This window comes from Mastomys coucha, unplaced genomic scaffold, assembly GCF_008632895.1.
Source record: "Mastomys coucha isolate ucsf_1 unplaced genomic scaffold, UCSF_Mcou_1 pScaffold5, whole genome shotgun sequence".
NCBI classification, from domain to species: domain Eukaryota; kingdom Metazoa; phylum Chordata; class Mammalia; order Rodentia; family Muridae; genus Mastomys; species Mastomys coucha.
The window spans coordinates 111,729,355-111,756,393 of NW_022196911.1; the positions used below are offsets into that span (position 1 = coordinate 111,729,355).

The 27,039-nt window shown below is 52.1% G+C and overlaps 1 protein-coding gene across 5 annotated transcripts; it reads right to left on the minus strand.

The window, feature by feature from the left end:
* Nucleotides 1-525: 525 nt before the first annotated feature.
* Hid1 (HID1 domain containing) lies at nucleotides 526-20,582 on the minus strand. Of its 5 annotated transcripts, none has more exons than XM_031353450.1 (19): nucleotides 20,373-20,582; nucleotides 15,230-15,379; nucleotides 13,657-13,827; nucleotides 13,078-13,191; nucleotides 12,369-12,475; nucleotides 12,040-12,156; nucleotides 10,025-10,247; nucleotides 9,779-9,835; nucleotides 8,535-8,675; nucleotides 8,215-8,305; nucleotides 7,788-7,939; nucleotides 7,603-7,681; nucleotides 5,448-5,612; nucleotides 3,891-4,118; nucleotides 3,458-3,564; nucleotides 2,924-3,010; nucleotides 1,855-1,946; nucleotides 1,563-1,721; nucleotides 526-1,304 (listed from the first exon to the last, which is right to left on the minus strand). In XM_031353450.1, exons 1-19 carry the CDS (start codon nucleotides 20,436-20,438, stop codon nucleotides 1,241-1,243), a joined length of 2,370 nt encoding a protein of 789 aa, XP_031209310.1. In that variant the 5' UTR covers nucleotides 20,439-20,582; the 3' UTR covers nucleotides 526-1,240. The 5 variants fall into 5 exon arrangements, with proteins under 5 accessions (XP_031209310.1, XP_031209311.1, XP_031209309.1 ...); XM_031353451.1 differs by having other exon boundaries at nucleotides 2,924-3,004; nucleotides 13,078-13,194; XM_031353449.1 differs by having other exon boundaries at nucleotides 13,078-13,194.
* Nucleotides 20,583-27,039: the final 6,457 nt, after the last annotated feature.

Consider the following 27,039-nt stretch of genomic DNA (forward strand, 5'->3'; position numbering starts at 1 on the left):
GGGGAGGTGAGCAAGCAAGCAACACCAGCCCTCCATCCATCTCTCTGAGCCCAGAACAAATATGTCCAAGGTGAGGCCCAATGGGTATGACCCTGGCCCTGCAGACAGGGCTCTGCCCTTCCCAGAATCCCCTGCTCCTATGAAGCTACACACCATCAAGCCCAAGTCTCCTTGATTCTAGTTCTGGCCACCTGAGGCCGGGCAAAAAACTTAGGCTTTTGGCCTCTCCTGCATGGGCTTTTCTCTGAGTAATGGCTGCCAAACCCTGGGAGACAGAGCACAGTTCTGCAGTTACACACACGCACACACACACACACACACACACACACACACACACACGCATGCACACACGCACACACATACACTCACACACACACACACCGGCCAAAATGGCAAATGATGGCTCAGTCATGGGGCAAGAGTTCTCTGATGATGATACCTCTGGGGTATAGAGTCCCCAGCTGCCCTGAAGATAAGAGCCCTAGCCACGCACCTCCCCCAACTCCAGGTACAGAGACACAACAGCACAGGGAGGGACATTTTATTGTGTAAAGTGGCCGATTGTACAGAGCAAAGATTGTACTGACAGAGGAGGCAAAGGAGACCCAGAGGCCAGAGCAGGGGCTCGGAGAGTGTGTAACTCCCACCACCCAGGCAGCAAATAAGGCAGGGACACTGACATCCTTCAGGTTCCACCTGGGGCAAAAAATCCCCCAACCCCGGGCCTGAAGCAGGGCACCCTGCTCCAAGCCCCTAAAGCAGCACACTCCGCAGCCGTGCTTCGTAAGCTGCCAGCCCACAGCCTCCTTGGCCAGCCGCTCAGCCACCCTCTCCCCAGGGGCGCTGGCAAGGAGAAGGCCCGACAGTAGTCTCAGACCAGGTGCCCCACGGGGCAGCACATGCTCCTTTTTGAGACAGCTTACTAGGGCACAGTGACCTGGCAGCTTCTGGGGGCAGGCAGCACAAGGGCAGGTCTTGAGGGAGGAGCCAGAGTGGGCAGGGGTTCTGATGGGGTTGAATCTCTGGAGACAAGAGGCTCCTCCTAGAACAGCCCTGAGGGCAGAGGGGCACTTTTTTTTTTTTTAAATCCCTGTTGTCTCCAGCCACGGTGGGCACCTGGGACCTGCCATCCAGGACCAACTACTCTGTTTGCCCCACATCCTGATAACAGAACAATGGGCTTGGGAGCACTGGGGACCAGAACCATCTCCTGGTCCTATTCCCTGGTCTCCGTCCGTCCTCACACCCGCTGGATCTCAAACAGCTTCACATCAGTGTCATACCAGATGGGCGGGTCCACATTCCTACAGAGGGAGTGTGCACTGTCACCTTCTTGCAGGGGATACCTTGGAGACCCACCCCCCCCCAAGGAAGAGCCAGGTAGCTACAAGGCCCCCACCCAACCCGATGCCCTTACTCTGGGTAATGAGCGCCCACCCGCCTGATTGATTAGACATTAGCCCCACTACGGTTTGAGGAATCCAGAGCTAAGGTGGGCAGTCCTAAGGCAGACATCCAGATCTCCCCCAGGTTGTAACTTCCCTACCCCTAACAGGACCCACCTCAAATAGATAACGCCCCACATGTAGGTACGGAACCACATGGCAGTCCCTGAGTTCGCCTGGTACTTGCGGATAAGGATGGGGTGGGGCACAGGCAGAAGCCCCACTAGGGTGCCATGCTGCAGGAACCTCAGGATCTCAGACTCGTCTGTCAGACCCCTGGAGAAAGAGGTGGGGTCTCCAGCACGTACACTGTGTGCTCCGCAACCCACCCGCCCCGAGCCTGAGCTGGCCCCTCCCCTCAGGCCACCTGCCCGCCCCGCCCCTCTCCCTGGCCAGCTTCTGGACTCACTTGTCAATGCAGATCTTCTCCACCTGCGGAACCAGGACCTGCAGCAGGCGCATGATGGTCTGCAGCGGCAGCTTTGACTTCCAGGACAAGATCTGTGAGAGCCACAACCAGAGTTAGGAGACAGGCTTGTCCTTGACCCAGAGCCACGGCTCTCCGCCCTACTACCCCCGCCGCCCCCGCCTCCGCCAGGCACAGCATGGCCGGCACCAAGCAGAGCCTGTGGCATGGTCTGCACCAAGCAGAGCCTGTGAAGGGGAACTGTTGCTAATGGGAAGGGCCAGGCCACGATGAGCACTGCCACGGGCCAGCTGCTGGGCCTTCCGGAAGACCTTCCCCTTTAATCCTCACAATGGCTGGATGGCACGATCATAAGCCTGTTTATTACAACCATCCAGAGCAATCAGTGGGGCTCACAGGAAACACACAGGGAGTGGAAGGGATTTGGGCAGGAACTCAGCAAGGGTGATTGACAAAGGAATCAGTTATATGGGCAACTCTGAAAGAGCAGACTGGAGCCAAGGTCGCGCGACTGGAAACACTGTCCCTCAGCATGGTCTTTGGTTTGCTTTTCTTTTCTTTCTTTCTTTCTTTCTTTCTTTCTTTCTTTCTTTCTTTTTTCTGAGACATAGTTTCTCTGTATAGCCCTGGCTGTCCTGGAACTCACTCTGTAGGCCAGGCTGGCCTCAAACACAGAAATCCACCTGCCTCTGCCTCCCAAGTGCTGGGATTAAAGGCATGCGCCACCACCGCCCAGCTCTTTCTCTTATTTTTTTTTAAGATTTATTTATTTTATGTATGTGAGCACACTGTCACTATCTTCAGACACACCAGAAGAGGGCATCGGATCTCATTACAGATGGTTGTGAGCCACCATGTGGTTGCTGGGAATTGAACTCAGAACCTCTGGAAGGGCAGCCAGGGCACTTACCCTCTGAGCCATCTCTCCAGCCCCTGTCTTTGGTTTTCTTACTCTAGTCTTTTCCCAAGCTGGACCTCTAAACACCGCCCCTGCTCAATGCCTTCTACCCAAACCCCGGCTCCCAGGTCTTCCTCCAGCTGTGTCTCTTACCCAATCTGATGTTGGGCTCCACTGGCCACTGGCTGATGCATTGGACAATCTCCGTTGTTCCCTCCATGTTTGGCTGGGCTCCTGGTTCTCAGAAAGAAATGGAAGTGACCAGAGAAAGAATGGATACAAATGGATACAAGGTGCAATCGTAGAGTAACATGTCTCCTCTGGCCCCACTATAAGACTTGGGGGGAGAGGGCTGCACCAGACCTATACCCTTTGCCCTGGTCCCAAGGGCCAGCCTAGCCCAGGCCAGCTGAGTGACAGGTTTAGGGCCAGGGGCTGACAGAGAAGGCAGGGTAAAGGCCAGACTCAGATAAGGTGATGGATGAGGAGCCGAAGGTCACAGGGCTTTGCTGCAACCGATAAACAAAAGGGAGAGGTATGTGATCGGGACACCTCTCCCTCTGGTTCAGTGATGCCAGCCCCGAGTCCCTTGTTCTAACACGGCAACCTTAGAGTGCCCTGGCCTTGCCCACTCCCATACTTCAGGATTCAGAGAGCACCATCCCCCGGGGCATTCCCAGTACCTACCCCCTCAGACGGGCTGCCTTCTGCTGAGTTCTGCTGGGATTCGGGCTCTAGAGACCGCAAGGTACCATCCTCTGATACCTGGGATTTCTCTGTCAGCTTGTCGATGCCTGGGGGGGGGGGAGCACAGGAGGAAGAGAGGGACATGCCATAGTACCCCTCCTGGCCCAGGAGGCTGTGTGCTCCCCATTCACAGCTGAGACAGTGTCTGTCTTTCCCTCCTATAGCTACTTTAAGTTCTGAGCCCTGCCCATGTCCCTCCTCTAATCCTCACCCCCCCAACCTAGGCCCACCCAGTACTTCCACCCCCACATGCTGTTGAAGTCCTTTTTCTCGGCTTCCTAGACAGGCATGACACCCCCGCGATCACACCCATCCCCTGACAATGCGCCCCCCGGCCAAGCCCCACACTCTCCCAGCCTGACAGCATCCGGACCTGGAGTGGCCACCAGGCTAGTCTTAAGGGTGCCTGGTTCTGCAGGGGCAGCAGGGCGGGATCCCTCCATGGAAGTACCCTCCTGGGAACCGGCACGGGACAGGGCCTCCGGTGTCCTCCGCCGCCGCTGCAGTGCCTTGTGGATGGAGGGTGGGTCAGTGGGCAGGTTGGCCAGCTGGTGGAAGACTCCACGTTTACGGATGATGGCATAGACCAGGTTAGAATTGCCTGTGGGGGGAATATGTCTGTCCTCAGAAAGCTTTCCTTCCCACTCCGCATCTGGGCTGGCTTCCAGGACAGGAGGGCAGTTTGTGAGACAGGATGACATCTTCCCCAGGGATAAGGACTGGACAGGGTATCCAGAGACAGAGTGGGGCAGACCCAACTATGTGGGTATCCGTGGCAACAGTGGATGGTTAGGCTGTAGGAGATACAAGTTAGGTTGTAGGGATGCCTGATATTAGGCTGTAAGAGATACTGAGAACTTTGGCTGTGGGGATGCCCAGATGCTAAGCTATGGAGATGCCAAGAACTTAGGCTATGGGATGCCTGATGCTAGGCTGTGGGGAAACAGCTTGGCCCTGAGCTCCTCAACGTCCTTCTTACAGTGTCTAGAAAAGGACGGCCGAGCACTGCTGAGGTGTCATCTGGCATGGTGAGGTAGCCTGAGCCCTACACCAACCCAACAGTAAATATGTAACCTCTCAGTTGAGCCACAGGGGAGTCCAGGAGGACATGTTATATGCCTCTGTCCTCCATCATCTACCTCCAGGTTCACACAGCTGTCAGGGGAAGAGGCAAAGCTATCCAGAACTCTCAGTGCCCCCATCTACCTATCTAGTTCCGTGTCACACCATTGTACCTTTAGCTTAACATCCACCCCAGGGCCTTTGCACAGGTCTCTTCCCAGGCAACGCTTTTCTGCCCACCATTCGCTCATTCACTACTCATATATACATCTAAATTTTACTTACTTTGGAAACAGTAATAATAATTGCTAATATTTGCTGTGCCAGGTGCTTTTTTTGTCCTCTAAGAGAGGGCTTTTTTTTTTTTTGAGGGGGCAGTTTCTGCATAGCCCTGGCTGTCCCGGTATTTACACTGTAGACCAGACTGACCTCCAACTCAAAGATCCACTTGCCTCTGTCTTCCAAGAGCTGCAATTAAAGATCTGTGCCCTACAAAAGGGACTTACAGCAGCCCCATTATAGGCATCTTCCGGATGAGGAGACCAAGGCTTAGAGATTGACATGCTCATGGCCACAGAGCACATGGTTGATGAGATCTAGATTAGCATCTGTGGTACTTGTAAGGTGCCTGGTGACAGCCAGCAGGGCTCTTCCCACCCTGAGTTTTCCAGTCAACCAACTCTAAGTAAACTCTTCTGTTCAGTGGGTCAGGTTGTCACCTAAAGCCCTGCCCAGCTGTGAGCTTCAAGACAGACAAGGCACACTTTGATTCTCCACTGCCTGTCCTTATACCAGTTACACTGTAGGTGCCCTGGGCTGGGGCTTCCCTACATGGGCTTCCCTACAGGGGCTCAGGCCGGTGCCTCACCATCAAACTGGTACTGGATAATGTTGTTGAAGACCTCCAGAAGGAAGAAGACAAGGTGGTGGTTCTGGGACACCGAGAAGAGGAACCAGGTGGTGGAGAAGGCCTCCAGCAGATGCAGGAGCTTGTTGGCAGTCACCATGGATAGGCTCTTGAGGTAGGGAGACACTGGAAGGGAAGAGTCGGCTTATTCTGGGCCACCCCTGCACACGCCAGGCCAGGGCAGAGCCGCTCAACTGACTGACTCCCCCGTCCCCTGCAGAGGTCCCCCTGAGACTTTGAGGCTCGGCTCCGGGGTTCCCACTGCCCCACAACCTCAAAGGCATACTCAGCTCATCTCTCCCAGGTGTCTCCCCAACCCAGAGGGAGGGAGGACAGAGACAGGAGTGTAGATAAAGAAACTGGGGTTGAGAGAGGGCTATAAACTGAGCCCAAGTTTCCCAGCGATAAAATTACAGGACGGAGGTGCCAACTCAGGACGTGGCATCTTTCAAGACTGATAAGATGCCGTGACTAGATGTGTATTCCTCAGTGCAGCTTTTTGAGTGGGAGTCAGAGAGGAAACTACATCCTGACCTGTGTGTGTCCCTGGCTCGGATGAAGGTCCCAGAGGATGGGAACAGGGACTGTCTTGTTTACAGAGACATTCTCAAAGCTGGCCTTGCTTGTCAGGGACTCAGCTAGGACTTGTAATATAGAATCAACGTACCGAGCCCACAACCCAGTGAGAGCCCTGAGGACCCCTGTGCCACCCCAGACACCCAGAAGTTCAATCACACCATGGTCAGTATGTTGTTCGTTTATACTGTCAACCTGACACAACTCACAATCACCTGGGGAGAGAGCTCAGTGGGGAATCATCTAGATTGTTAACTGAGGTGGGGAGGGCCACTGTGAATGTGGGCAGCAGCATTCCCTAAGCTGGGCCCTAAACAGTTCAGAGTAAAGCAAGCTAGCTGAGGGGCTGGAGAGATGGCTCAGTGGTTAAGAGCACTGACTGTTTGCTCTTCTAGAGGTCCTGAGTTCAATTCCCAGCAACCACATGGTGGCTCACAACCAGCTATAATGGGATCTGAGGCCCTCTTCTGGTGCGCCTGAAGATAGGTACAGTGTACTCACATACATGAAATAAATAAATAAATCTTTAAAAAAGAAAGAAAGAAGCCGGGTGGTGGTGGCACACCCTTTAATCCCAGCACTTGGGAGGCAGAGGCAGGCGGATTTCTGAGTTCAAGGCCAGCCTGGTCTACAGAGTGAGTTCCAGGACCACCAAGGCTACACAGAGAAACCCTGTCTCAGAAAAAAAGGAAGAAAGAAAGAAAGAAAAGAAGGAAGAAAGGAAGAAAGGAAGAAAGGAAGAAAGAAAGAAAGAAAGAAAGAAAGAAAGAAAGCCAGCTAAGTGTACCCAGACAGCAAGCATTGATCTGTTCATTTCACTGTTCCTGGCTATAGATGTCATGTGACTAGCTGCTTCCCACCTTGACTTCCCCTCCCTGCTCAATGATGGGAATTATAAACTTAAGGGCATTTGTTACATAAACAGGAATGTAAACTAGACCTGTCAATGAACCAATTGACCTAACGACATCTACCAAAGCCATTCTGCTCCAGCCTACTGCTACCCACCTGGCTGGGCCCCCAACCCCAGCAAACCCTAACCCTGCTGGCTCCGTTCCCAGAGAGCGAGCAGCCTGTAGCCCTTTACGATGATCTCCATATTCCCACACTGTAACTGTGACAGCCCAAACCTTTACCACCCAATCAATAGCCGGCAGCCACATGTGCCCATTAAATGTCTGCAGTACAGCCAATCTCTCTCAACTGAGATGTCCTGCAGGGACAGAACACACACACGATTCTGAAGACTGAGCACACCCTACCTCAATGATTTTTATAGTCTATTCATGTCTAACTTAATATTTTTAATTTAATGGATTGGATAAGGTATGTTCTAAAGATTTTTAGAAGTTGAAATGATTTTTGTGTGCATGACACGTATATGTGAAGGTCATACTTCATAGGAGCTCTGTAGAAATCTTAGCTGTAATTATGTAGCTTGCTAGTCCAGCTTCTGAAGCCCGGAGACTGCTGGCTGGTGGGCCTGTGGCCTAGCGCCACCTGCTGGTGATCATGGGGAAGTTAGGCTCTGGGCCCCTACCGTTGACCACAATGGTGAGCAGGCAATCGAAGAGGGGTTGCAACCGCTGATGACCGCTGGTGATGATTTTGTGGAATACCTGTGCAGGGAGAGAGGGGGATGGCATGAGTTACCCACTGCATCCAGACCCAGCCAAGAAGAGAATGTCACCCCAGCCCCAGGGCGGACCATGCACATCGCCTTACCACAATGAGCAAATCGGCGTGTGTGCCCGTGAAGACCGGGATGTCCATGGGCACGCGCACTGAGTAAGGCTTGTTGAGCCGGACCCCAAAGTTCCTCTCCCCACTCAGAAGCAGCAGGATGAAGACCCCGATGTGCATCAGGCCCACCCGAGCTGGGGTATACAACACAGGAGGCGTTACACAGAGCAGGGAGGGGAGGTGGGAGGGGAGAAGCAAGGACCCATCTTCAGGGGTTCAAGGAAACCCTGTGTTGGGGGTTAGGGGTTCAAGGAAAGCCTGTGTGTGAGGTTACAGGTTCAAGGAAACCCCGTGCGGGAGGTTAGGGCACCAGGCTTCAGCTTCTGGAAGGTAGGACAGACTGACTAGACTCCACCAGAAATCAAGACCCCATAACTACCGCAGCATCCCAGGACCACTACTGTCGTACATTGATCTGCCCGGGCGTCGTTGAGAAAATAGAGGATAGGAACCAGGATGTCCAGCACATCACTGCTCTTCAGTACAAAGAAGAGGAATTTCTGGGAATGAGAGAGAGGACCGGTGGGCTGCATCAGTGAGAGGACTAGCTCTGCCCCACCTTCTCCCACCTAGGCTGGGGGACTAGCTCTGCCCCACCTTCTCCCACCTAGGCTGGGGAGGTCCAGATATCTTGGACTACCTGAGTCCTTGGACTCTGAACCCCACTAATCCATCAGCAATGTCCCCTCACGACGGTCGCCGTCAGGCTGGGCCCTGGAGTCCACTCACCTTGTTGAAGTCACAGAGTTTCCAGAAAAGAACGAGCAACTCCTGGTAGAACTGGATTTTCTTGGTGGAGTTGGGAAGGTAGGTCTGGAGCAGGGGGTTAGACAGCAGCCGAGCTATCCCCTTGAGGATGAACTGGAAGTCCTGAGAGGGCAAAGCAGAGGCCCTTCCAGTCCAGCACCCTCCTCCGGCTATACCCCCTCCCTACAAATGCCTCCTCATTTTCCCATATCCTTGTCAATCTCCAGAGCCCAGAGGACCTGCGTTTGGCTCTTACTGCTTGTACCCTGGAAATTTCAGCCTCTGGCCTCCTCTCCAGCAGGTCAGACGATCCCCTAAGCAAGGCTACAGCTCCTGGCAACCCCCAGATGGACCCCTGAGCTAGGCTCCCTGACCAGCTAAATTCCTTGTGGGTAACTGCTGTCCTTCTGCTCCACCCGTCCTCCCACTACACGGTAGTAGTCCTCCCCAGTTCTCACAGAGCTGTCAGCGACTGAGCACACACCACAAGCTGGGCTGCACTCGGCTTTGATCTTCATGGGGAGGGGACACGCTCAGCCACAGTGCCCTGTTCCGGACATTAAGACCGCAGTTCCTCCCACCCCTGAACCCCAGCTTCTCAGCAAACCTCCTCCTCCGGGAAGCCCTCTTGTTACCCTGGTCCAGCTGAGACTATGAATCATTTCTTTTCTTTCCTTCTTTTATTTATTCACTTTTAACAACGGAGTCTCCTGTAGTCCAAGCTAGCCAAGAACAACCCTAAGCTTCTAAACCCCACACCTCCACTTCTCAGACACTGGCTTTTCAGTCGTGTACCACACTGAGTCCTGATGGTGTGATGGTGAGAGATTGATGAGGACTTTGTGTACATTAGGCAATTGCTCTGCCAATTGAGCCGCACAGCCCCAGCTCCCACCAATCCTTTCTTTTCTTTTCTTGTTTTTGTTTTTGTTTTTGTTTTTCGAGACAGGGTTTCTCTGTGTAGCCCTGGCTGTCCTGGAACTCACTCTGTAGACCAGGCTGGCCTCGAACTCAGAAATCCGCCTGCCTCTGCCTCCCAAGTGCTGGGATTAAAGGCGTGCCCCACCACCTTTCAATATATGGAAACCCCCAAGCATTGCCATCACTAGTTTACTTAGGATGCCTATGCTGCCTCATGCAGGAGAGCAAGGCTCCTCTAGCCCCACAAGGCCACAGCCATTGGAAGGTTAGAATGCTTGCCCCGCCCCCTGCTGTGCCTAACTCACCTCCTCGCGGTGAATGCGGGACAAGTAGTTCACAAACAGGTTCTCGGGCCCTGGAGGCTGCCAAGGAGACGAGCTATGGTGAGCAGATCCCTCACTCAGGTCTGCCTGGGTAGCAGCGGTGAGTGTTCCAAAGTTGGACACACCCAGGCACGCCCTGAGGAGCCTCCCATGGTCTGCCTCTTGCCCAGGACCTGTGCTAGCGGAGATGCCATCTGCCCCCCAGCCCCCTCCCCATCCGGTCCTTACGTCCGCGTCATCCATGGCAGTGCCCGTGGTGGTGCCGTCCACGGTGGGGCTGGTGCTGGTGGCACTGTCATGGTCCAAGGTGACAATAAGCACCTGAGCAGCCTCCTCCACCAGGGGCTCCCGGTAGTCCGAGAAGAGCAGGTGGTTGTAGGGGATCCCGTAGCCCACAGGGTCATAGGCACACACGGTGTTGAGGAGTGAGGTGAAGAGGGGCAGTGCGTGTCTGCAGGAGAGCACAGAGCAAGGCTGCAGGGGATGCTCCCTTGAGCCCACTTCTCCGGCCACGGCCACGGCCACGGCAGGGGAGCTGTGCTGGCAGGCAGTAGGCTGGGACCCAGGAGGCAGAAGGATGAGCTTGTCCTTTCCTAAATAGAAAATGTCCTCCCTACCCATGCATGGGGCTAACTCCTATCAGGACTAAGCTGGGCCAAGAGCAGAAGCATCCATTATGCTGGGCGGTGGTGGCGCATGCCCTTAATTCCAGCACTTGGGAGGCAGAGGCAGGCGGATTTCTGAGTTCGAGGCCAGCTTGGTCTACAGAGTGAGTTCCAGGACAGCCAGGGCTACACCGGAAAATAAAATAAAATAAAAGAGTCTATTACACAGGGATGGACTCCTGGTGGAGAGCTTGCTCACACCCTTCTCAGTTCTCGTCACACACCCTCCACTGGGGCTTCAGACAAGATGTTAGAGGAGCAAAGAAAAGACAGCTTCCCCTTGGGGAGCAGAACCCAGCTCTAACACCTAGCTACCAGGCCACAGGATGACTTGAGTCAGGTGTAGTAGATGTCAGGGTTCAAGCTCTTCATCTTACACATGAGGAGACTGAGATCCAAGAGGCTAGGCGAGTGAGACAAAGGGTTGCTGTGTGCCTGGCACAGCTATGAGAAGAAACTCTGGCCAGGCTCTGATTGCAGCCAGGGTTGAGGGACACTTGGAGCCCCTCTCTTCTGGGAAAAAACCCAGAGGAGGGGAGCCATGCCATGCAGGGGTCAGATTCCAGAAGCAGGAAGGTTAAAAGTTTGGAATGCTAACACCTGTATCAGCTGCACAGGGGCACAGCTGGCTGTGCACAGCTGCAGTGTATGCTTCAAGTGTATGCTTTGTCCCACTGATGACTATGGGGCACCCACATGTACCTGTAAGTATCCCTATATCCCTTGAGTGCCCCACGAGATCCAGACTTCTCCATCTATCAGGGTGGTCCTCAGACCCTCTTCTCTACCCATTGTCCCAAAGGGTAACCACAGCCACACGTGGCTGGCGACTGAGTACTATTGAGTGGTTGGTCCAGCTGGAGTGTGCTAGAAGTATAAACTACACACTGGATTTGAGGAAGGAAGCATGAGAAAAGGAAATTCAAATAATCACAATAGTTCTATATACTCATTACAAAATTAATGCTCACTTTTAAAAACAAACTGAGTTAAATAAAATATATATTTCCTTCCTTTTTTGCTTTTGAGACAGGGTCTTATGTACCACAAGCTAGCCCAGAACTCACTAGTACCCAAGGATGGCTCTAAACTTCTTGATTCTTCTGCCTCCACATTCAGAGTGTTGGGATTACAACCGTGTGCCACCACACCCAGTTCATCCAGGGCTCCATGCATACTAGACAAGCACTCTACACACAGATCTACATTTCAAGCCCCTTACATTGTATTTCTACTAAACAATGCGGCTCCAGATGGAAGACCTGGACTTGGACCCAGGAGCCCCCCAGGAGGTTGAGGGCCTTGATTGATAAGGAGACCCAGGTTCAATTATCGGCACCCATATGGCAGATCACAACTGTCTGTCACTCCTGTTCCAGGAGATCCGACACCCCTCACACAGACATATATGCAGTAGAAACACAAATGTACATAAAATAATAATAAAAAAAAAGTTAAATATAAACGTATGGCTGTTATAGTTTCATGACACTAGGGGGCAGCATGTCTCCTCAAACAAAACCGTCAGGGCTGGCACAGGGTTCCTGAACAAGACTAGAAAGGCCAGCTGCCTCTCACCTGTTCTCTGTGGAACAAAAGAACTGAACCCAGGGGTTGGTGTTGCCACTTTCTGGAGATGGGGGCAGGTACATGGCCTCTGAGAAGCATGTCAACAGTAATTTCAGCAGCTCCATCCTGCAGGAGGCATGGGAAAGGCTACATTAGAACCCCAGTCTCCCTCTGGAAGGGGCTGCCACATCAGCCCACCTCCCTGGCCCAGGCCCATGGGGGAAAAATGACCCCTGTTCCTCCCTGTAAGGCCAAGGATAGATGGTAAGAGGACTGGGTCTACTTGGAAGACCCTGTGTGTCTCTGAGCTATGCACAGGCCAGCCCGGTCCAGCTCACCGGTTCATGTCGTGGATGTAGTTGGGCTGTGGGGAATGGGCAAAGCCCACACCAGCCTCCCAAATATATTCACAGCTGTCCAGGGAACGGACATCCTCAGCTGAGTCCTAGAAACAGGAAGTGGTTGCAGGGGATGGGGTGTCACAAAACAAATAGCGCGGCGTGAGGCGCGTGAGGCGGCGAGAGGTCGGCCCTGACTCCCCAAGCTTCCCACCGTCCCTAGTTGCAGCCTAAGGTCAGTATCCCTCCTCCCATGCCAATCTCCTAATGGACACAGGAGAGAGATGAGTGCTGTTGGAGTTCTTCAAAGGCTCGTTTTCCTGCAGTCTTGCATTGATTACTTTACAGAGCCCAGTCTGAGGCAGGGAGAGAGGCAGGGAAGGTTAGGGGAATGGAGGTATGGCAGGCTGTGGGGAGAAAGTATTTCTGGTGGAGTCCCTGAGTAAAAAGGCAGGCTTCCTGGTTCCAGCCCTACTCCCCTCCCACCTCAGGCAGAGAAGACAATAGGTGGCTTGTGCGCTGCTGCTAGGAGACAGGGCCAGGCTGGACACCAGCTGGCCCCTCTCCAACAGTGCAACCCACTATCCCACCCAGAATATGTACGCCCAGGAGGCCTGCCCTCTAAACCACCACCCTGTACCCTGCACCCAGGGGAACCTTAACTCTGCTGGCCCCGGGGGAGGATCAGAGCCCAGCCTGGGTGTCTCACCACGTCATTCCTCCGGTGGTTCTGCACAGTGAAGTCTGGACAGAAGAGCAAGTCAGCAATGGCCAGGAGCAAGGACTCAGCCAAGGGACGGGCGTTCTCATCCTCTTCCTCACCCTGCTAAAACACGCAGGCTGCTCAGTGGGGGCTGGCCAAGGAGGCGTGGCCCCAGGACTTGGATAGGGTCACAGCAGGCATGTTCAGACAGAGGGAGAAAGGAAGAGAAAGTGGAAGGGCAGGGGAAGAGACTTCCTGCTCAACCCAAAGCTCCCTTAGCCAGAGGTGCTGGCCATCTTGGGGATCATGAGGTCTCAACCCTTGGCACTTGACTAAGATAAGTCCAGAGCAGATGGGGTCTGGGAGAAGATAGCAGGGTCCTTCTAAAGACATAGTTGACCGGCCCTATCCCTGCACCCCTGCCCCAGGCTGCAGAGGAAAAGCAAGGGCCTGAAAAGTTGGTACTGGCTCCTCCCGCCTCACTGGGTGGCACCCTACCCCCAGTCCCCATCCACATGCTTCCTAAATGCAGGTGGCCCCGCCAGGGTCCTCCTATCCCACCCCACCCCCGCCAGGCCCACAGACCCCGCCACGCCCTGCCCCGGGCACTGTGGACCAGAAGAAGCCCCTCCAGTCGGGGTCCTCGAAGATGTAAGGAAGCACTCGGGTGAGAAGCCGGCTACAGTTCAGGATGACCTGTTTCTCCTTCTCAGAGTGGCAGCCACCCTCCGCTCCTTGCACCAGCTTCTCCACAGCCTGTGAGGACAGACAGCAAGGGAGGAGAATGTGAAGTGGCCCTTTGGGTTCAGGCCACCCAGGCTGCTGAAGTCAGCTAGCTCAGGGAGGTTGTGACCTGAGGCGAGGGGGGTGGGTGGAGGGAGCAGCTCAGAGCATCAGGAGAGCAGAGTCCAGTCCACTGCATGGCCAAGACCTCATCTGTGGTACCCCTCTCTTAAGGAGTGTACACCCACACTTGGATACATCTTACTTCTTTCTGAGAGCCCCTTTTTCTCCTAATCCTTCTGTTTAACCCTATATAAAAGCACCCTTTTTTGTTAAAGATTTATTTTTTTATTATACGTAAGTATACTGTAGCTGTCTTCAGGCATCCCAGAAGAGGGCATCAAATCTCATTACTGATGGTTGTGAGCCACCATGTGGTTACTGGGATTTGAACTCAGGACCTTTGGAAGGGCAGTCAGTGCTTTTAACCATTGAGCCATCTCTCCAGCCCCCAAAAAGCACCCTTTCTAAAGGTTAAAAAAAGAGAGAGACTGGGGCTAGAAAGGTGACTCTGCTGTTTTTGTTTTGATTTTTTGGTTTTTTCTTTCGAGACAGTGTTTCTCTGTATAGCCCTGGCTGTCCTGGAACTCACTCTGTAGACCAGACTGGCCTCGAACTCAGAAACCCACCTGCCTCTGCCTCCTAAGTGCTGGGATTAAAGGCGAGCGCCACCACTGCCTGGCTTTTTTGGGTGGGTGGGTGGCTCTGCTGTTAAGAATACATTGTCTACCACATTTGGTGGCCCATATCTTTACTCCCAGCACTCAGAAGCCAGAGACAGGTAGCTCTCTCTGAGTTCGAGGCCAGCCTGGTCTATATAGTAAGTTCTAGGGCATCCAGGGCCTCAACAAAATAGAACAAACAACAATAAAACCCAACTTGTTATCTTTGCCGAGGACCCAGAGTTTGGTTCCCAGCACCTACATGGTATCTCACAACCATCCATTACTCTAGATCTAGGGGATCCAATCAATGCCTTCTTTTGCTCTTCATGGGCATCAGACATGTACACAGAACATATAGATACATGCAGGCAAAACACTCAGACACATAAAATAAAATAAATCTAATTTTTTTAAAAGGCCTCATTTGTAATAGAGAAAGCTCTATCTGGAGGCTGGAGCACCTCACAGAAAGGCAAAGGGAGGTAGTGTGCGGAACGATAGGATAGAGCTCTCGTAAATGGCGGCTGCCAGGAACGATAGAACAGAGCTCTCATAAATGGCGGCTGCCAGGATTAGTTACTTTCCCCTTAGCCCCACCAAGGAGAACTAGAGGCAAAGAGACTGGTCCGGAGGACCTGTGGATAGGACTAGGCGGTTCGGCCTCTCTGGGAACGATGGGAGCCGCTGTGAGGAGCCCCGACAACCTGTACCTTGTAGCACAGGGTGGCCAGGTTAGAGGGCGACTCCTCTCGCACAGCCCGGATCTCGGCTGCCGGCACCAAAGCGAAGACATCCTGCACGGAGGTAGCTGTGTCTGCCCAGAACTGGTCCCAGAAAGCATTGTCGTTAGCTTCCACGGGCTACAGGGGAATCCAGGATCCAGAGTTACACGGCTTCTCCCAACAGTCCCAGACGAGCCCCAGCAGGGAGGCCACAGCGGCTATCCTCCATCCCAGCCAGCATCCTGGAGCCTCCCCATTTGGATGAGGAGCTTTATTCAGCTGCCACACCATAGGTGTGCATGGGCCAGGGACCAATAGGTTCTAAAGCTCCCTGTGTCCCCAAGGGTTTGTGTATCTCTGGCTAAGTGCCCATCCTCCTCTGAAAGGGAAGCTGGCACCCTCACCAGGCCACATCCCACGACCACACCAGTAGGTCGAGTGTCTAGGAGCTAGACCAAGGCCACATCCCACAACCACACCAGTAGGTCGAGTGTCTAGGAGCTAGACCAAGGCTCTCCCCAAAGGGCATACGCACCCCATTTACAGTCACCAGTGCTGTCTTCTCACTCACTCGCATCCCTTTCTCAGCACATCCACCAGTGCCAGACCCACTGAACCCCACACACTCCTCTCAGAGCCCGTTGCTGGTCCATGCTGTAGCCCCAGTCACTTTTGAGGAACCCCAGCCTCCAAATCAAACCCCCCATTAGTGCCTCCACACCATGCAGCGACCAAAACTCAGAGCCTTCACTCAAAAGTCTCTGGGGCTCCCCACTGCCTGCTGAATCAAGTCAAAGCATCAGCTCTACGCTCATCCAAGATCTTAAGCAGGCCTCGAGGCTGGGATGCAGCTCAGTTGGATGGAGTGCTTGTGTAGCATCTTTTCATTTCAGCAATAATTGCAAAGTCCTAAAGGTTTGGGGCTTGGGACATGGCTCAGCTGGTAAAGGGGCTTGCCACCAAGCCTGATGATCTGAGTATCGAACTCAGGATCTACTCATCGGAAGGAGCGAACCAACTCCCACAAGGTGTCCACATAGGTGACTTCAAAGCCAATATAATAAACCGTCTTCATATACACACCAGCACACGCACACAAAGATGGTTTTTTTTTATTTGTTTTTTAATTTTAACAGGCTGGGTGTAGTGGCACACACCTTTAATCCTAGCACTTGGGAGGCAGAGGCAGGCAGATCTCTGAGTTGGAGGCCAGCCTGGTCTGCATAGTGAGTTCCAGGACAGCCAGGGCTACACAGAGAAACCCTGTCTCAAAAAAAAAAAAAACAAAACAGAAAAATAATAAAAGAAAATGCCTCCGTGAGATCCACCTGTAAGGCACTGTCTTAATTAGTGATTGATGGGGAAGGGCCCAGCTCATTGTGAGAGGTGCCATCCCTGGGCTGGTGGTCCTGGGTTCTTTAAGAAGTCAGTCAGGCTGAGCAAGCCAGTAAGCAGCACCCCTCCATGGCCTCTGCATCAGCTCCAGCCTCCAGGTTCCAGCCCTGCTTAAGTTCCTGCCCTGACCCCCAAGTTGCTTTGGTAGGGGTGTTTCCCAAAGGAGAGCCGCACAGGGGATTTGAACTCAGGACCTTTGGAAACCGCTGAGCCATCTCTCCAGCCCCAACTTAAACACCCCACATCCTTGCCTCAGGTCTAGATCCACTCACCTCACAGCCCAGCAGCCCAGCATTGCCACCGGTCTTGACGCTGAGGCAGTTGAAGCTGAGCCCTGACAAGGCTGAGTGACAGAGGGCTCCCCGAACCCAAGACTGGGGCTACAGGCCTCACCAAAGTGCCCACCCTCCACTCTATTCTGGGGAGCCCTGGGATAACTTGTGGCTGCACCCTCAAGTCCCAGAACTGGTAGAGCAAGTTAGCCGAAGGTAAACAAAGGCCAAAGGAGAGGCTGGGGTTTGCTGGACCTCAGCCCTACCAGCCGTCTGATATACACACTGGGGCAGAGGAGGGAGGCAGGAGACCCCGGTCCTGGTGGCCTGGAGCCAGAATGCAGTGGGAAAGGACATCTCAGACAAAAGTCCTGTGGAGAACCCCTCACTGGGAGCACCTCTGGAAATCTGCCACCTCTAATACTCAGCACACCTCCCAGGTAGTCAGCATCCCTTAAAGGGGCCGAAGCCCCACTGAATACAAATGGAGCTGACCACTGACCTAGCTCATTAGACAAGCGTCACCTCGGGACTGAAATCCAAATGAGGCTTAAGAGGGCCTTAGAGGTCTAACCTAGCAGCAGAGGGGCAAAAACCCCTTCCTAAACAAGCGTTTATCTTTCTACCTACCCCCACCTTTTTCATGTAGCCAGGGCTAGCCTGCAGTCTCTCTCATTATGGAGACTGAACATAAGACCTCAGCTTGCACATCTCCCCTGATCCCACTGGACCTTAGGCATTTGCACTGGCTGAGGGGCCAACTGCAGCTTTAAAAAATTTTTATTTTATTTTTTTATTTATGTGTATGTGTGTTTCTCTCTGCACGTACACATACATGAGGGTTCTAGAGGCTAGAAGGTGTTGGATATCCCCAGAGTTGGAGTCACAGGTAGTTGTGAGCCACCAAGAATAGTGGGGGCCCTCTTAACCACTGAGCCATCCATCCAGCCCCAAGCTGTGGCTTTCTCAGTCTCCTTAGTCTAGGGTGGGAATAGTAAGGGGTAAAACCAGCATTGAGCTAGCCCAATAAGGACGATATGTCCTGGCAGGTGATCAAAGTATTATTCTAGATGCACGTACATGCATGCATGTGAACACACACCTATCAGCTCTTACCCTAGCCTCAAATAAGCAGGACCTGGGGGAGAGTCTCTGATCCTGTAAGGCCCCACAATGGGGCCCCAGCCAAGTGAGGAAAGAGTCAAGAATGTGGCTGGCCTCAGAGTTAGGGTTAAGCCCGGCCCAGGGCTGGCCAATAGGGCAGGAAGAAAACAGGATGCAGGGCAGGAAGACAGGGAAAGCTGACCTGCTAGCCAGAGCTCAGGCCCAGGCTACAGGAAGGGGTCCACTTGTCTACTGCCCAAAGCACAGCCTCTGAGGGCTTAGAAGTGAGGCCATCCCGTGGTCGTCACATCTGCAGCGCCTTGGGGATAACGAGTTCCAAGGTCCCGGAAGACCTTTTCAGACCAGGTTCTCAAATCCCAGCTGTTCGAAGCTGATCACCACAGAGTCCAAGGCTCTGGCCCCCACCCACCTGTGAGAGTCCCCGTGCTTCCAAGAGGGCCCACGGGCTACTTAGATGGCTCAGCAGGAAAGGCACTTGGTAAAAATGCTTGGTAAACGTTAATTTGTGCTTGCTGCCAAGCCTGCTACCCTAAGTTCCATCCCTAGGGTCCACATAGTGGGAGAAGAGAATTGACTCCCACAGTTGTCCTCTGTGGGACATGGTATATGTCTTCACGCATATACCATGGTACACATGTGTATACACACACACACACACCCAAAAATATATAATGATAACAATAATAATAATAATAATAATAATAATAATAATAGAAAAGAAGGGGGAGGCAGATGGGAGAGGAGGAGGAGAGAAAGGAGGAAGAGGAAGAGGAGGGATAGGAGAAGGGGGAGGAGGGAGAGGAAGGTGGAGGGGGGAGAAGGAGAGTAGTTCACACTGGGTCTCCAGTCTACTCTAGGCCCTGATCCAAGCAACTGCTTGTCCTCAGCTGAGAACAGACTATCTCAACCAGGTACAAAGTTACTGATGTAGTATTGGGGGGGGGGGTGTTCCTAAGCAGGTCACTGCTCACCTTTCTAGATCTGGTTGGGTTTATCCGCTCCCAAAGGATCTGCTGAGCCCACCAAACCATCTTTCAACAAACCAACTCCTTCCCAGGCAGGCAAACATGGGATACTGCCCCTTCCCTCACTTCTGAGTCTCACTTCTGAGGTTCTGGAACAAGCGGTGGGAAGCAAAGAGAAGCCGTTCTGGTTTTCACCAAGTGCCTCTCAGGTGGAAACAGGCTCGCTGGAGGCCCTGGCATTCCTTTCCTCGGGCTCTGACCTTGCCGAGGTGGGTAACAGGATGTGGGAGTAGTGGTCTGCCCTCTGAGGCTGTGACTGGCTGGTTGTGGGTGGATCCCACTCACACTGGCCAAGGGCAATATAGAGCTCGGAGAACAGCGGGATGGGGGCGGGGTTCCAGATGGCAGTAGGTCCAGGACAGTCAGGGCCTTGGAGAAGTATGGCTGGGCATCTCCAATAGCCTAGAATTAACTGTAGTTCCCAGAATAAAGATTGAAGGGAGGACAAGGGAAGGAACCTTGCTGGGTCAAGAGGTGTATGCTGGAAATAAGAGGAGGCTTCTATGACACTTGTAAACTTAAGGGTGGGGGTGAAATGTGGAGTGTGGACTGGCCTGGAGTTACCTATGGCTTCCTCTCCAACTGACCAATGACAATCTCCCCATCCCCGAACCCCGAATCCCCATTCCCGGTGCCAAAAGCACAGCCAATCAGCTCGCTCCACCGGGCCTGGAGAAGCCCCTGGATCATCACTAGCTGGAAAGCTGGCTTCCCTAGGCCTGCGGACAGCTCCTCGTACCCAGCAGCCGCTGCCTGCTACTCTGTGAGCTCCCAGGAAGACCTGGGCCTTCCCTGCCCTCAGGCATCAACCAAGGCCCAGAGAGGCCACCGCTGCCACCGCGCACCAGCTGTTTTCCCCGACCCGGGCAGGCGCCGGCCCGGCTTTGTTTGCATTGAGTCAGCCGGGGCTGTATGTCCGGGACCATGGGCACTGAGGGGCAGGGAGAAGAGCGGGGCGATGGATGGGTAGGTGGGAGCGGGAAGAGGCTGGCTGAGGGCACCGGGGGGCGGGACAGGGGGCGGATAACGTTGTCGCCGCCGGCTCCAGGAGTAGGCACACGTCAGCCTAAGGTGGCAGCGGCAGTGCCCGGGAGAGTGTTCCCAGGGGAGAGTAGGCATAGGGTGGGCTCCCAGAGGCAGGGATGGAGCCCTAGCTACAAAGAAGAGGTCCCGTTCCGGTTCTCGTCTCAGCATCCCCCTCTGGATTAGCCGGTCACCCCACCCTCGGGTGAGCCATGTTCACCCAGCCCCCGGCCCTGCCCTGCCCCCCAGGCGGGCAGGTGGATGAAGAGGCTGGGGGCTCCCCAGGCGCACCTGCGTCTTGGTGGTCAGCTGGATCACCGCCTTCCGGAAGTTTAGCTTGGAGTCTGCGGACCCCATGTCGATGGAGCCCGCTCCAGCCCAACCCCGGATTCCGACTCTGCCGCGGGCTCCGGCTGTAGCTCCGGCTCCAGCTCCGCAGCCCCGGCTGCTCTCTGGGGAGCGAAGCTGCGAACCCCGCCCGCCGCCGCCGCCGCCGCCGCCGCCGTCGGCCCCGCCCCCGGTGGCCCCGCCTTTAGACCCGCCCCCACGAGGCCCCGCCTCTGCACCTGCCGTTCAGGCCTCCAAGAAGAGGTCCGGAGTTCTCCGTGGAAGCCAATTCCTAGTCCTTCTTTTTGCAACTGAGTGTTGTCCCCATCCATCTCCCCCTCCTGTCACTCAGTCCGCAAGACTGAAACCTTCCTGGTATCTCATTTCCTGCCTCCACCTTCATCCTTCATTCCCGCTCAGACCCACAGTTTCTCCTCCAATCCTCTCTACCTGATGTTCATGCTTTCCTATTATTGTTGCTATCTGAGCTTGCTTTTTTCTTTTCTTTTCTTTTCTTTTCTTTTCTTTTCTTTTTTCTCTTCTCTTCTTTCTTTCTTTCTTTCTTCCTCCCTTTCTTTCTTTTTTCTGTTTGCTTCTCTTTCTGACTTATCAAATCCATGTGTCTAGACTGTTATTCTAACCCTTAAAAGGTTAACTCTAGCTTGTGTGCAAGCATGGGCTGCCTCTGTCCCTGTTCCAGGAGGGCAGCTCAGCAATGAAAGATCCCTCGGGTCTTGACCCCTACCTAACTCCCTGGCTTCCCTGAGAACTCTGAAGTGCAGAGGATCTGACATACACATCACAGAGCCTGGTTTCAGAAGAAAGGAGTTACCCACATATAGCCTAGTACACTATGTTGTTTTGAGGAGTTTATTGTAGGCTGGCCTTGAACTCACCATTACTGGTGATGAATTTCTTAATCCATCTCCCAAGTGCCAAGGTCACGAGTTGCATGATCACCCTTGGTGTTATAAGGTGCTTCAAATGGAACCAAGGGATTCTTGTATGTTAGGCAAGCATTGTAATTATTAAATTAAGAATAATACCTGGCCACATAATAAAAATAGCTGGCATACACTTGAGATCTCAGAACTCAGGAGGGGAAGGCAGGAGGGTCATCCTTGGTGAATATGAGTTTGAGGCCAGCATTGGCAAAACCCAATATAACAATATAATCTGGTATCTACCTATGAAATATTACATAGCAAGCCAGGACAGCCTGGGCTATGTCTCCCGCCCCATACACAATCACATTACTGTGTTTAGAAGTCTCTGAGAATCCTGGATAGTTCAAAACAATGTGACTTTAGCCTAAATGGGACTCCTGGAGTTGTAAAATAAGGAGTATGCTCCATCAAGGCAGCTGGAGCAGGTGCAGAAGTAGAGAGAGAGGTCATGGTCTCACTCTCTCACAGGACAAGCCACAGCGCTGGGTAGCTCTAGCTTTCTCCAAAGGTATGTTGTCCCTACAAAATTCTGGGTGTGCCTCGGGGCTTTTTTTTTTTTTTAAATCACTCTGAGATAATGAATGGTTTCTTTATTCAGTTAAAAACACACATCCTACCTAGCCAAGTATGCTGACACAGCCCTTTATCCTAGCACACAGAGGGAGAAGCAGGTGGGCCTCTTTGAGTTCAAAGCCAGCCTGTTCTACAGAGCTGGTTCCAGGCCAGTCAGAGCTACACAGTGAGACACTTCCATACAATGCTCTGTGGACCAGTACTTGGCACCAATGCCACTGACCTGTGTGCTTCTCAAGAGACTCCCAATCAGCCTGTCAAATTGGAATCTTCAGCTTGCCCTAAGATAATAGAAATAAGGGGCTGGGGAGATGGCTCAGCGGTTAAGAGCACTGACTGTTCTTCCAGAGGTCCTGAGTTCAATTCCCAGCAACCACATGGTGGCTCACAACCATCTGTAATGAGAACTGATGCCTTCTTCTGGTGTGTCTGAAGACAGCTACAGTGTACTTAGATATAATAATAAATAAATCTTTTTTTAAAAAAGAAATTAATCTGCCTCTGGCTTAGTTGGTTAGTGAGATCAGATATTAACTGAATGTAAAGTATTCTTGTTTCTTTGCCAACTTCTCCAGGATCTCATGTAACAGGCTGGCCTGGAACTCTTTATGTACCTGAGATTGACCTTGAATTTCTGACCTTCCTGCTTCCACCTCCTGACTGTTGCGATTACAGTTGTGCTCTGCCCTTCCTGGCTATAATATACTATATTATCATTTATAGACATTCTGGAAACAGTGGAGCCCTGGGAGCAGTTGCTGGGAGCTAGAGGTGGGAAGGGTGGACTGAGAAAGATAAGGAGGGGACTTAGTGGGGCAATGAAAACCTTCTGTTTGAATGTTCAGCTTGCCCTAAAGATATGCCTCAAGAGAGCGAGCTTTACTGTATGTAAACTGCACCTCAATAAACTGGACTTTTAAAATGAAGGATGAGGAACATGGGATGCAGTTTAGCTAACAGATTGCCTGCTTAGCATGCAGGAGATCTGGGTTCCATCCCCAGCCCTACAAAAATAACAAAAACTAAAAGCTGTATTGGCCAAGAAATTAACTCAACACACCAGTCTCTCTACGACTGCATACACGTAAACACTTTCATAGAAAACATTTTAAGAAAACAATCTGTGTGCATAAACATACTATCAGCAAATAAAATAGAACCTTTGAACATGTAGAAAAATTACTCTCTTCTTATGAACGTGACAACCTTCTTGAAGGTTCTTGGCTATGAGAAAGCTTGTCATGTCCTTGTTTTGTGGCCAGAATAAAAGACTCACTGGTCAGTGGCTCCTGTGGCCCTCTTTGGAGTCCTTCCTCAACGGTCAACGATCATTCTTCCAACAGACATTGACTCAGACCCTACTAAGTGCCAGGTACCACTGAAGAAGGCTAGGGCCTAAGCTGTACAAGTTTCTACTGCCAAGACAAGAAAACAAGACATTGAGAGCTATGACATTGAAAGTCTGTCTTCTCTGAGCCAGGCAGTGGTGGTACACACCTTTAATCCCAGCAGAGGCAGAAGGATTTCTGAGTTTGAGGCCAGCCTGGTCTACAGAGTGAGTTCCAGGACAGCCAGAGCTACACAGAGAAACCCTGTCTCGAGAAAAACAACAACAACAACAACAACAACAACAAAAGAAAGTCTGTCTGCTCAGGACCATAGTAGAACTAGGTAAGAAAGAAGGTGGCAGAGGAGGAGAGTCTAGGCTGAAGCTTAGAAGGTGACTGAGAATGTTAGTACAGGCTAGAAACAGAGGGAGGAGGGATTACTCAAGAGAGGCTACATACAGGGAAGCGCTATGGGGTCAGAATGGGTTACTGAGACCTCTAAGGGGCGATCCCCAGCCTGAGCTGTAGTCTCTCCAGAGAAAAGGACAGTGGGAATGGACACCCCAACCCCACTTCACTCCTGCCTGGCTTCCAACTTCCTGCCAATCAGGTGAACCCACAGAAAGCCGAAGATTGAGAAAAGCCACTGACAGAGTCCAGGAAAGCTAGGCCATCAGATACGAAGGAAACGAAAGGAAATCTACACAGACAAGTAGAAAATTTTCAGCTTTTAGCTATTAAGGAGAACAAGTAGCAGGAAGGCCTGGAGCATAGAGAGGCCTGGTGGGAGGGGAACAGAGACTTCGATGGGAGATAACACTTGAGATAGCCCAGGAGCCGACTCTGGAGGGCTACATACAACCTAATAAGCTCCAATTGTATTGCACAACCAATAAAAAGGCCTTTGAAGTGCAGAAATGATGTCATCAGATGACATTAGGTCTTAGCAAATTGTCCTGGTTGATGCAGGAAAGACGGAAACCCGAATGCTGGGAGCAGGCAGGGAGGTGGTGAGCGGAGAAGGGCCGAACCAAGGCAGTGGCAAGGAGGGACAGAGGTGAGGGAAACATTTGGAATCCTGGAAGCTGGGTGTCAGTCAGATGGGGGATTTAGAGAGCATTTCACAGAACAACTTCCCCACCAAATGGCACAAAACAATGGCCATTTCACTGTCTCTTAAATTCCTGGGTTAGTGATTAACTGGGATGCAGCCGAGATGGCTGGTTTCCACTCCACGCTGCCTGGGCCTCAGCTGGGAAGACTGGAAAGGCTGGGAAGTGTTACCTCTGAACAGCTGGGGGACAGAACCAGCTGGGAACGTCTTCATTCACACATGCCAAGCCTGAGAGAAGCCCTGAGCCTGGGCTCAGCTGAGTCTGAAGATAGGATTCTGATTCCTAGGGACTGAAGAGATGCCTCCGGGGCTTAGAGTGTTTGCCGCTCTTCCAGGGGACCTGAGTTCAGTTCTAACTACCCATGTCCAGCAGCAGCACACACACAACCCGCAACTGCAGCTCCAGGGGATCCAACATCCTTTCCAGGCCTACATATACAGCACACACTCACATACAGACTCGTGTACTCAGAAGTCAGGCCTGTTTTCCAAGAGGAAAAAAAAAAAATCTAAGTTGGAGATGATCTTTAACTCCTAGTCCTGCCTCCATCTCCCAAGTGCCAAGATTACAGGCATGTGCCACCATGCCCAACCTTTGGTACCACATTTAAAAGTACCACACTCTTTTCAGTGTGGTGGTGCACACCTTTAATCCCAGCACTCAGGAAGCAGAGGTAGATGGATCTCTGTGAATAATATAGGGCCAGCCTTTCTACATAGCACATTCCAGTCCAATCAGGGTTTCATAGTGAGACTGGTGATTTATTTATTTATTTATTTATTTGTTTTGGTTTTTTTTCGAGACAGGGTTTCTATGTATAGCTCTGGCTGTCCTGGAACTCACTCTGTAGACCAGGCTGGCCTCGAACTCAGAAATCTGCCTGCCTCTGCCTCCCAAGTGCTGGGATTAAAGGCGTGTGTGTGCCACCACTGTGTGGCTGAGACTGTGTCTACAGACACACACACACACACACACACACACACACAATCTCCACAGTCTGAGCCCCTCTGCCGAGAGGCTTCTGATTTCCCAAGCGCACACCCCACATGCTTTTCTGAGAGATTTCCCATCCCCCACATGTTATTTCAGCCCCTAGTATCTTCCTTAAAACTCTAACCACTATTTTTTATTTTGTTTTGTTTTGTTTAAATTATATCTATGAGTGTTTTGTCTGTGCTAGTGTGTCTGCGCACCAGTGCCTACAGGGGCCATATGGGTACTGGGAATAGAACCCGGGTCTTCTGGAAGAGAAGCCAGCAGTCTGAGCCAGCTCTCGGCCCTTGCTTCTCATTTTTCTTTGTTTATTGTTTCTGAAACAGGGTCTCCTGTGGCCCAGGCTGACCTTGGACTCACTATGTAACCAAAGCTGGACTTGAATTCCTGGTTCTCCTGCCTCAGTTTCCCAGTTGCTTAGAGGAATGCACTAAGACACCCGGATATAGATTAGAAACATACGTTTTTGGCAATATTTTATTTTGTCTATCTTTATTTTCTTTTTCTTGTTGTTTTGTTTTTCAAGACAGGGTTTCTCTGTATAGACCTGGCTGCCTTGGTGCTTGCTTTGTAGACCAGGGTAGCCACCCAAGAGCTGAGGACTAAAGGCATATGCCACCACCACCCCACTAAGATTTACTTTCTTTTAGTCATGTATAATTGTATGTATGTATTATGTATGTATGTATGTATGTATGTATGTATGTATGCTTGTGTGATAGTGTGTGCATTTGTATGTATGTGTGTGTGCTTGTGTGATAGTGTGTGCATTTGTATGTGTGTGTGTGCTTGTGTGATAGTGTGTGCATTTGAATGTATGTGTGTGTGCATTTGTGAGCACAGTAGTAACAGAGTACAGAATACACGGTGAGTGGGAAGATAACCTGAGCCACAAAACAAAACAAAACCAAGCAAAAAGCCTACAGAAAAAAGTCTGGGAGGTGGCTCTGTTGGTACAGTGTTGCGTTCACAAAGCCTCGGGATTCAGTCCCCAGCATACATTGTCAGGAGCAATGGCGTCCGCAGCATACATTGTCAGGAGCAATGGCGTCCCCAACATACATTGTCAGGAGCAATGGCTCAGGGTTCAGTCCCCAGCATACATTGTCAGGAGCAATGGCTCAGGGTTCAGTCCCCAGCATACATTGTAAGGAGCAATGGCATATACCTGTAACTTCAGCACTTGGGAAGTAGAGACTCCTGGGTCAAGAAGTTCAGGGTCACCCTTGACTACAGTTTGAGGCAAGCCTGAGCTACACAAGATCCTGACTACCAAAAAGGGTAAGTGGAGTCAGGTAAGATAGAACACATCCTCACTCCTAGTGAAGTGTCAGGCTGGCCAGGGCTGCACACATAACTCTCAGCTCGAAACAAAACAAAATGTGGATGGACGATGGATGCAACATTGTACTTCATTGGAAGATGCTAACACCAAGCACACAGTTCAGGTTGTCCTGTGCCCCTGTCCTGGTTCCGAGCACTTGGCTTCATACTAACTCTGAATCCCCCCATTAACCCCTGAGAAAGGACGGATACTGTCCACATTGGCACCCCAAAAGTAACCCCACTCTTGAGAAGTTTGGAGGGTTTGCACTGAAGGGATCCCAGGCAGACCCATGGAAGCACTTCCCGACCTGAGACTATAAAATCTCCTGTCCTGGCTGGTTTTGTGTGT

Excerpts from the sequence above, each read along its gene's own strand:
- Hid1 (XM_031353449.1), bottom strand. The coding sequence starts at position 20,438 with ATGGGGTCCGCAGACTCCAAGCTAAACTTCCGGAAGGCGGTGATCCAG. Across the intron at positions 8,676-9,778 it reads CCCGCATTCACCGCGAGGAG|GACTTCCAGTTCATCCTCAA; the intron begins GTGAGTTAGGCA and ends TTGCCCTCTCAG. Across the intron at positions 7,682-7,787 it reads ACGCCGATTTGCTCATTGTG|GTATTCCACAAAATCATCAC; the intron begins GTAAGGCGATGT and ends CTCCCTGCACAG.